At 55.9% G+C, this 10,008-nt stretch overlaps 1 protein-coding gene across 1 annotated transcript in view; it reads left to right on the top strand.

The window, feature by feature from the left end:
- The first annotated feature begins 524 nt into the window (after positions 1-524).
- Positions 525-10,008, top strand: part of SURF6 (surfeit 6) — a 40,359-nt gene continuing 30,875 nt past the window's right edge. Inside the window, exons 1-3 of the mRNA XM_056560251.1 lie at positions 525-740; positions 7,018-7,114; positions 7,350-7,472. Coding sequence (XP_056416226.1) covers positions 7,021-7,114; positions 7,350-7,472 — 217 coding nt within the window. The 5' untranslated portion in view covers positions 525-740; positions 7,018-7,020. The remainder of the gene's footprint in view (positions 741-7,017; positions 7,115-7,349; positions 7,473-10,008) is intronic.

Below are 10,008 nucleotides of genomic sequence, written 5' to 3'. Positions count from 1 at the left end.
GCCGAATAAGAAACCAACTTCAGGGAATAAGAAGCTGCGAATAAGAAACCAACTTCAGGAATAAGAAGCTGCAAATAAGAAACAAACTTCAGGAATAAGAAGCTGCGAATAAGAAACCAACTTCAGGGAATAAGAAGCTGCAAATAAGAAACAAACTTCAGGGAATAAGAAGCTGCCGAATAAGAAACCAACTTCAGGAATAAGAAGCTGCCGAATAAGAAACCAACTTCAGGGAATAAGAAGCTGCGAATAAGAAACCAACTTCAGGGAATAAGAAGCTGCAAATAAGAAACAAACTTCAGGGAATAAGAAGCTGCCGAATAAGAAACCAACTTCAGGAATAAGAAGCTGCCGAATAAGAAACCAACTTCAGGAATAAGAAGCTGCGAATAAGAAACCAACTTCAGGAATAAGAAGCTGCGAATAAGAAACAAACTTCAGGAATAAGAAGCTGCCGAATAAGAAACCAACTTCATCCTCGTCCCCGCGCCACACATATATACTCTGTGTTAGAACACGTGACATTTCCCCGGGAGGACCGCCTGTATCCCATCATGCTCCGCTCCTCGGACGCTCTAGCTGTGTATTCGCAGACCAGTGTAATCGAGCGGTGATCCTGTGCTGTGATTGGTGGCGGCTGCTCTGTCTCTGGGCTCCGCTAGTGTCGCCTGCGGCTCCATGTGTCTTCGGTTTTGCTGCGTTTCTGATCTGTGAAAACAAACCGGCTCCGAGCTTAACGGGTGAGAGGCGGACTGACCCCCCCCGACTACCGGCCCTACACGCAGTCCCCTGACCACCGGCTCTATCCCCCCCCCCCTGACCACCGGCTCTATCCCCCCCCCCCTGACCACCGGCTCTATCCCCCCCCCCCGACCACCGGCTCTATCCCCTACACCCCCCCTCACAGCCACCAGTTCTATCCCCTACACCCCCCCCTCACAGCCACCAGTTCTATCCCCTACACCCCCACCCCCCTCACAGCCACCAGTTCTATCCCCTACACCCCACCCCCCTCACAGCCACCAGTTCTATCCCCTACACCCCCCCTCACAGCCACCAGTTCTATCCCCTACACACCCCCTCACAGCCACCAGTTCTATCCCCTACACCCCACCCCCCTCACAGCCACCAGTTATATCCCCTACATCCCCCCCCTCACAGCCACCAGTTCTATCCCCTACACCCCCCCTCACAGCCTCCAGTTCTATCCCCTACACCCCCCCTCACAGCCACCAGTTCTATCCCCTACACCCCCCCTCACAGCCTCCAGTTCTATCCCCTACACCCCCCACCCCCCCCTCACAGCCACCAGTTCTATCCCCTACACCCCCCTCACAGCCACCAGTTCTATCCCCTACACCCCCCCTCACAGCCACCAGTTCTATCCCCTACACCCCACCCCCCTCACAGCCACCAGTTATATCCCCTACATCCCCCCCCTCACAGCCACCAGTTCTATCCCCTACACCCCCCCTCACAGCCTCCAGTTCTATCCCCTACACCCCCCCTCACAGCCACCAGTTCTATCCCCTACACCCCCCCTCACAGCCTCCAGTTCTATCCCCTACACCCCCCTCACAGCCACCAGTTCTATCCCCTACACCCCCCCTCACAGCCACCAGTTCTATCCCCTACACCCCCCTCACAGCCACCAGTTCTATCCCCTACACCCCCCTCACAGCCACCAGTTCTATCCCCTACACCCCCCCTCACAGCCACCAGTTCTATCCCCTACACCCCACCCCCCTCACAGCCACCAGTTCTATCCCCTACACCCCCCCTCCAAGCCACCAGTTCTATCCCCTACATCCCCCCCTCACAGCCACCAGTTCTATCCCCTACACCCCCCCTCCAAGCCACCAGTTCTATCCCCTACATCCCCCCCTCACAGCCACCAGTTCTATCCCCTACATCCCCCCCTCACAGCCACCAGTTCTATCCCCTACACCCCCCCTCACAGCCACCAGTTCTATCCCCTACACCCCACCCCCCTCACAGCCACCAGTTCTATCCCCTACATCCCCCCCTCACAGCCACCAGTTCTATCCGCTACACCCCCCCCTCACAGCCACCAGTTCTATCCCCTACACCCCCCCTCAAAGCCTCCAGTTCTATCCCCTACACCCCCCACCCCCCCCTCACAGCCACCATTTCTATCCCCTACACCCCCCTCACAGCCACCAGTTCTATCCCCTACACCCCCCCTCACAGCCACCAGTTCTATCCCCTACACCCCCCCTCACAGCCACCAGTTCTATCCCCCACACCCCCCCTCACAGCCACCAGTTCTATCCCCTACACCCCCCCTTACAGCCACCAGTTCTATCCCCTACACCCCACCCCCCTCACAGCCACCAGTTCTATCCCCTACACCCCACCCCCCTCCCAGCCACCAGTTCTATCCCCTACATCCCCCACTCCCAGCCACCAGTTATATCCCCTACATCCCCCCCTCACAGCCACCAGTTCTATCCCCTACATCCCCCCTCACAGCCACCAGTTCTATCCCCTACACCCCACCCCCCTCACAGCCACCAGTTCTATCCCCTACACCCCCCCTCCCAGCCACCAGTTCTATCCCCTACACCCCACCCCCCTCCCAGCCACCAGTTCTATCCCCTACATCCCCCACTCCCAGCCACCAGTTATATCCCCTACATCCCCCCCTCACAGCCACCAGTTCTATCCCCTACATCCCCCCTCACAGCCACCAGTTCTATCCCCTACACCCCCCCTCACAGCCACCAGTTCTATCCCCTACACCCCCCCTCCCAGCCACCAGTTCTATCCCCTACACCCCACCCCCCTCCCAGCCACCAGTTCTATCCCCTACATCCCCCACTCCCAGCCACCAGTTATATCCCCTACATCCCCCCCTCACAGCCACCAGTTCTATCCCCTACACCCCCCCTCCAAGCCACCAGTTCTATCCCCTACACCCCACCCCCCTCACAGCCACCAGTTCTATCCCCTACACCCCCCCTCACAGCCTCCAGTTCTATCCCCTACACCCCCCACCCCCCCTCACAGCCACCAGTTCTATCCCCTACACCCCCCTCACAGCCACCAGTTCTATCCCCTACACCCCCCCTCACAGCCACCAGTTCTATCCCCTACACCCCACCCCCCTCACAGCCACCAGTTCTATCCCCTACATCCCCCCCTCACAGCCACCAGTTCTATCCCCTACACCCCCCCTCACAGCCACCAGTTCTATCCCCTACACCCCCCCTCACAGCCACCAGTTCTATCCCCTACACCCCCCCTCACAGCCACCAGTTCTATCCCCTACACCCCCCACCCCCCCCCCTCACAGCCACCAGTTCTATCCCCTACACCCCCCTCACAGCCACCAGTTCTATCCCCTACACCCCCCTCACAGCCACCAGTTCTATCCCCTACACCCCCCCTCACAGCCACCAGTTCTATCCCCTACACCCCCCCTCACAGCCACCAGTTCTATCCCCTACACCCCCCCTCACAGCCACCAGTTCTATCCCCTACACCCCCCCTCACAGCCACCAGTTCTATCCCCTACACCCCACCCCCCTCACAGCCACCAGTTCTATCCCCTACACCCCCCCCTCCCAGCCACCAGTTCTATCCCCTACACCCCACCCCCCTCCCAGCCACCAGTTCTATCCCCTACATCCCCCACTCCCAGCCACCAGTTATATCCCCTACATCCCCCCCTCACAGCCACCAGTTCTATCCCCTACATCCCCCCCTCACAGCCACCAGTTCTATCCCCTACACCCCCCCTCACAGCCACCAGTTATATCCCCTACATCCCCCCCTCACAGCCACCAGTTCTATCCCCTACATCCCCCCCTCACAGCCACCAGTTCTATCCCCTACACCCCCCCTCACAGCCACCAGTTCTATCCCCTACACCCCCCCTCACAGCCACCAGTTCTATCCCCTACACCCCCCCTCACAGGCACCAGTTCTATCCCCTACACCCCCCCCTCACAGCCACCAGTTCTATCCCCTACACCCCCCCTCACAGCCACCAGTTCTATCCCCTACACCCCCCCTCACAGCCACCAGTTCTATCCCCTACACCCCCCCTCACAGCCACCAGTTCTATCCCCTACACCCCCCCCTCACAGGCACCAGTTCTATCCCCTACACCCCCCCTCACAGGCACCAGTTCTATCCCCTACATCCCCCCTCACAGGCACCAGTTCCATCCCCTACACCCCCCCTCACAGCCACCAGTTCTATCCCCTACACCCCCCCTCACAGCCACCAGTTCTATCCCCTACACCCCACCCCCCTCACAGCCACCAGTTCTATCCCCTACACCCCCCCTCCAAGCCACCAGTTCTATCCCCTACACCCCACCCCCCTCACAGCCACCAGTTCTATCCCCTACACCCCCCCTCCAAGCCACCAGTTCTATCCCCTACATCCCCCCCTCACAGCCACCAGTTCTATCCCCTACATCCCCCCCTCACAGCCACCAGTTCTATCCCCTACACCCCCCCTCACAGCCACCAGTTCTATCCCCTACACCCCACCCCCCTCACAGCCACCAGTTATATCCCCTACATCCCCCCCTCACAGCCACCAGTTCTATCCCCTACATCCCCCCCTCACAGCCACCAGTTCTATCCCCTACACCCCCCCTCACAGCCACCAGTTCTATCCCCTACACCCCCCACCCCCCCCCCTCACAGCCACCAGTTCTATCCCCTACACCCCCCTCACAGCCACCAGTTCTATCCCCTACACCCCCCCTCACAGCCACCAGTTCTATCCCCTACACCCCCCCTCACAGCCACCAGTTCTATCCCCTACACCCCCCCTCACAGCCACCAGTTCTATCCCCTACACCCCACCCCCCTCACAGCCACCAGTTCTATCCCCTACACCCCCCCTCCCAGCCACCAGTTCTATCCCCTACACCCCACCCCCCTCCCAGCCACCAGTTCTATCCCCTACATCCCCCACTCCCAGCCACCAGTTATATCCCCTACATCCCCCCTCACAGCCACCAGTTCTATCCCCTACATCCCCCCCTCACAGCCACCAGTTCTATCCCCTACACCCCCCCTCACAGCCACCAGTTCTATCCCCTACACCCCCCCTCACAGCCTCCAGTTCTATCCCCTACACCCCCCCACCCCCCCCTCACAGCCACCAGTTCTATCCCCTACACCCCCCTCACAGCCACCAGTTCTATCCCCTACACCCCCCCTCACAGCCACCAGTTCTATCCCCTACACCCCCCCTCACAGCCACCAGTTCTATCCCCTACACCCCCCCTCACAGCCACCAGTTCTATCCCCTACACCCCCCCTCACAGCCACCAGTTCTATCCCCTACACCCCCCCTCACAGCCACCAGTTCTATCCCCTACACCCCCCCTCACAGCCACCAGTTCTATCCCCTACACCCCCCCTCACAGCCACCAGTTCTATCCCCTACACCCCCCCTCACAGGCACCAGTTCTATCCCCTACATCCCCCCTCACAGGCACCAGTTCCATCCCCTACATCCCCCCTCACAGCCACCAGTTCTATCCCCTACATCCCCCCTCACAGCCACCAGTTCTATCCCCTACACACCCCCCCTCACAGCCACCAGTTCTATCCCCTACACACCCCCCCTCACAGCCACCAGTTCTATCCCCTACACACCCCCCTCACAGCCACCAGTTCTATCCCCTACACACCCCCTCACAGCCACCAGTTCTATCCCCTACACCCCCACCCCCCTCACAGCCACCAGTTCTATCCCCTACACACCCCCCCTCACAGCCACCAGTTCTATCCCCTACACCCCCCCTCACAGCCACCAGTTCTATCCCCTACACACCCCCTCACAGCCACCAGTTCTATCCCCTACACCCCCCTCACAGCCACCAGTTCTATCCCCTACACCCCCCCTCACAGCCACCAGTTCTATCCCCTACACCCCCCACCCCCTCACAGCCACCAGTTCTATCCCCTACACCCCCCCTCACAGCCACCAGTTCTATCCCCTACACCCCCCCTCACAGCCACCAGTTCTATCCCCTACATCCCCCCTCACAGCCACCAGTTCTATCCCCTACACCCCCCACCCCCCCTCACAGCCACCAGTTCTATCCCCTACATCCCCCCCTCACAGCCACCAGTTCTATCCCCTACATCCCCCCCTCACAGCCACCAGTTCTATCCCCTACATCCCCCCCTCACAGCCACCAGTTCTATCCCCTACACCCCCCCCTCACAGCCACCAGTTCTATCCCCTACACCCCCCCCTCACAGCCACCAGTTCTATCCCCTACACCCCCCCTCACAGCCACCAGTTCTATCCCCTACACCCCCCCCCTCACAGCCACCAGTTCTATCCCCTACACCCCCCCTCACAGCCACCAGTTCTAACCCCTACACCCCCCCCTCACAGCCACCAGTTCTATCCCCTACACCCCCCCTCACAGCCACCAGTTCTATCCCCTACACCCCCCTCACAGCCACCAGTTCTATCCCCTACACCCCCCACCCCCCCTCACAGCCACCAGTTCCATCCCCTACACCCCCCCTCACAGCCACCAGTTCTATCCCCTACACCCCCCTCACAGCCGCCAGTTCCATCCCCTACACCCCCCTCCCTCACAGCCGCCAGTTCTATCCCCTACACCCCCCTCCCTCACAGCCGCCAGTTCTATCCCCTACACCCCCCTCCCTCACAGCCGCCAGTTCTATCCCCTACACCCCCCTCCCTCACAGCCGCCAGTTCTATCCCCTACACCCCCCTCCCTCACAGCCGCCAGTTACATCCCATACACCCCCCCCCCATAAAGCCACCAGTTACTTCCCCTACACCCCCCCCCCCTCTCCCTCCCCGCCACCAGTTCTATACCCTACCGACCCCCACACTCCCGGCCACCAGTTCTGTACCCTACCGACCCCCACACTCCCGGCCACCAGTTCTATACCCTACCGACCCCCACACTCCCGGCCACCAGTTCTGTACCCTACAGCCCCCATTCCTCTCCTCTCTGACTTAAGGTTTCTCTGGTTGCAGGTGATGGCATCTCTGGTGAGTGCAGACTCCTATTTGCAGAGTCTGGGCAGGAAGGTCTGTGAGCAGCCAAGGAAAGAGACACCAAAACGTAAAGCAGGTAAATGAGTGAGCTCCAGTCGTATCCTCCGCCCTGAGTGTTCACTCACCTCTTTCCTATAATATCCAGTTGTATCATTCATCCCTCTGCCCTGAGTGTTCACTCACCTCCTTCCTATAATCTCCAGTCGTATCCTCCACCCTGAATGTTCACTCACCTCCTCCCTATAATCTCCAGTTGTATCCTTCATCCCTCTACCCTGAGTGTTCACTCACCTCCTTCCTATAATCTTCAGCCTTTAGAGATCCAGATGCTCCCAGTGGCCTCAAGAAGAAGAAAAAGAAGCCACGGAAACTGCGAGGAGCGGGGGGAACCGCCCACAAGCTGCCACTGGTCATCCCTGCTCCGCAGAGCACAGGTGAGGGTGCAGGACTCTCTGAGGACTGTGGGGGAGGGGGCAGCACTGAGCTTGGTCACATCCTCCTCCAGCTGTAATAGTCTCAACTTCTTTGGGTTAAACAGATAATCAACAGTAAAACATGCGTTATCCCATCATCCTCTAGTGTTATATAGATTTACACTGCTCTAAAAAATAAAGGTCTCCCTGTGATAACACATCGTAGATCTGAATGAACTAATCGTATGAAATCCTTTCCTCTTTACATAGTTGAATGCGCTGACAACAAAATGACACAAATTATCAATGGAAATCAAAGGTATCAACCCCTGGAGGTCTGGATTTGGAGTCACACTCAAAATCACAGTGGAAAACCCCACTACAGGCTGATCCAACATTATGTAATGTCCTTAATACAAGTCCCAATGAGGCTCAGTAGTGTGTGTGGCCTCCACGTGCCCGTATGACCTCCCCGCCTGGGCATGCTCCTGATGAGGTGGAGGATGGTCTCCTGAGGGATGTTCTCCCAGACCTGGACTAAAGCATCCGCCAACTCCTGGACAGTCTGTGGTAGATGGAGCGAGACGTCCCAGATGGGCTCAATCGGATTCAGGGGAACGGGCGGCCAGTCCATGGCATCAATGCCTTCCTCTTGTAGGAACTGCTGACACACTCCAGCCACATGAGGTCTAGCATTGTCTTGTATTAGGAGGAACCCAACCGCACCAGCATATGGTCTCACAAGGGGTCTGAGGATCTCATCTCGGTACCTAATGGCAGTCAGGCTACCTCTGGAAAGCACATGGAGGGCTGTGCGGCCCCCCAAAGAAATGCCACCCCACACCATTACTGATCCACCGCCAAACCGGTCATGCTGGAGGATGTTGCAGGCAGCAGAACGTTCTCCACAGCATCTCCAGACTCTGTTACGTCTGTCACGTGCTCAGTGTGAACCTGCTTTCATCTGTGAAGAGTACAGGGCGCCAGTGGGGAATTTGCCAATCTTGGTGTTCTCTGGCAAATGCCAAACGTCCTGCACGGTGTTAGGCTGTAAGCACAACCCCCACCTGTGGACGTCGGGCCCGCATACCCCCCTCATGGAGTCTGTTTCTGACTGTTTTGACACATGCACATTTGTGGCCTGCTGGAGGTCATTTTGCAGGGCTCTGGCAGTGCTCCTCCTGCTCCTCCCGGCACAAAGGTGGTGGTGCCCTCCTACGGCCTCCTCCATGTCTCCTGATGTACTGGCCTGTCTCCTGGTAGCACCTTCATGCTCTGGACACTACGCTGACAGACACAGCAAACCTTCTTGTCACAGCTCGCATTGATGTTCCATCCTGGATGAGCTGCACTACCTGAGCCACTTGTGTGGGTTGTAGACTCCATCTCATGCTACCACTAGAGTGAAAGCACCTCCAGCATTCAAAAGTGACCAAAACATCAGCCAGGAAGCATAGGAACTGAGAAGTGGTCTGTGGTTACCACCTGCAGAACCACTCCTTTTATTGTGGGTGTCTTGCTAATTGCCTATAATTTCCAGCTGTTGTCTGTTCCATGTGAAATTGATTGTCAATCAGTGTTCTTCCTGAGTGGACAGTGGGATCTCACACAAGTGTCAGTGATTGGAGTTACATTGTGTGGTTTAGGTGTTCTCTTTATGTTTTTGAGTGTACACAGTGTGTGTGTGTGTGTGTGTGTGTGTGTGTGTGTGTGTGTGTGTATATATTTATATATATATATGTATGTATGTATATGTAAATTTGAGTAGCTGTATTAGTCCAGTGATGCAAATCATGAAATGTTGCAGTATCCTGTAATAACCTTTTTTATTGGACTAACAGCATTTTGTAGAGAAGCTTTCGGGATTCCTCCCTTTATCAAGTCCAAAGTAAATCTAAGCTCACAAGCAGAAAACACAGGTTACATCTCACAGATATGCAGGGGTTAAGACAATAGATGTAGAGAATTTACACTAAGATGGGCCATAAATTGTCCTGTTATGGGAACACAGACTAAATAGATAAGGATGAGAAAAAGGGGGAGGGAGGGGGGAGCAGGGGAGAGACTAATTAGCAGGACATAGTGAGATGTAAAAGAAAACAGTGCAGGATATAAGAGAATACAGTATATAGTACAGGAGATATAAGAGAATACAGTATATAGTGCAGGATATATAAGGGAATACAGTATATAGTACAGGATATATAAGAGAATACAGTATATAGTACAGGATATATAAGGGAATACAGTATATAGTACAGGATATATAAGGGAATACAGTATATAGTGCAGGATATATAAGAGAATACAGTATATAGTACAGGATATATAAGAGAATACAGTATATAGTGCAGGATATATAAGGGAATACAGTATATAGTGCAGGATATATAAGGGAATACAGTATATAGTGCAGGATATATAAGGGAATACAGTATATAGTACAGGATATATAAGAGAATACAGTATATAGTACAGGATATATAAGAGAATACAGTATATAGTACAGGATATAAGAGAATACAGTATATAGTACAGGATATAAGAGAATACAGTA

Source organism: Hyla sarda, chromosome 2 (genome assembly GCF_029499605.1).
Source record: "Hyla sarda isolate aHylSar1 chromosome 2, aHylSar1.hap1, whole genome shotgun sequence".
Taxonomy (NCBI): domain Eukaryota; kingdom Metazoa; phylum Chordata; class Amphibia; order Anura; family Hylidae; genus Hyla; species Hyla sarda.
Note: the sequence above shows the minus strand (reverse complement) of the source record. Positions and strands in the feature narration are given on the sequence as shown.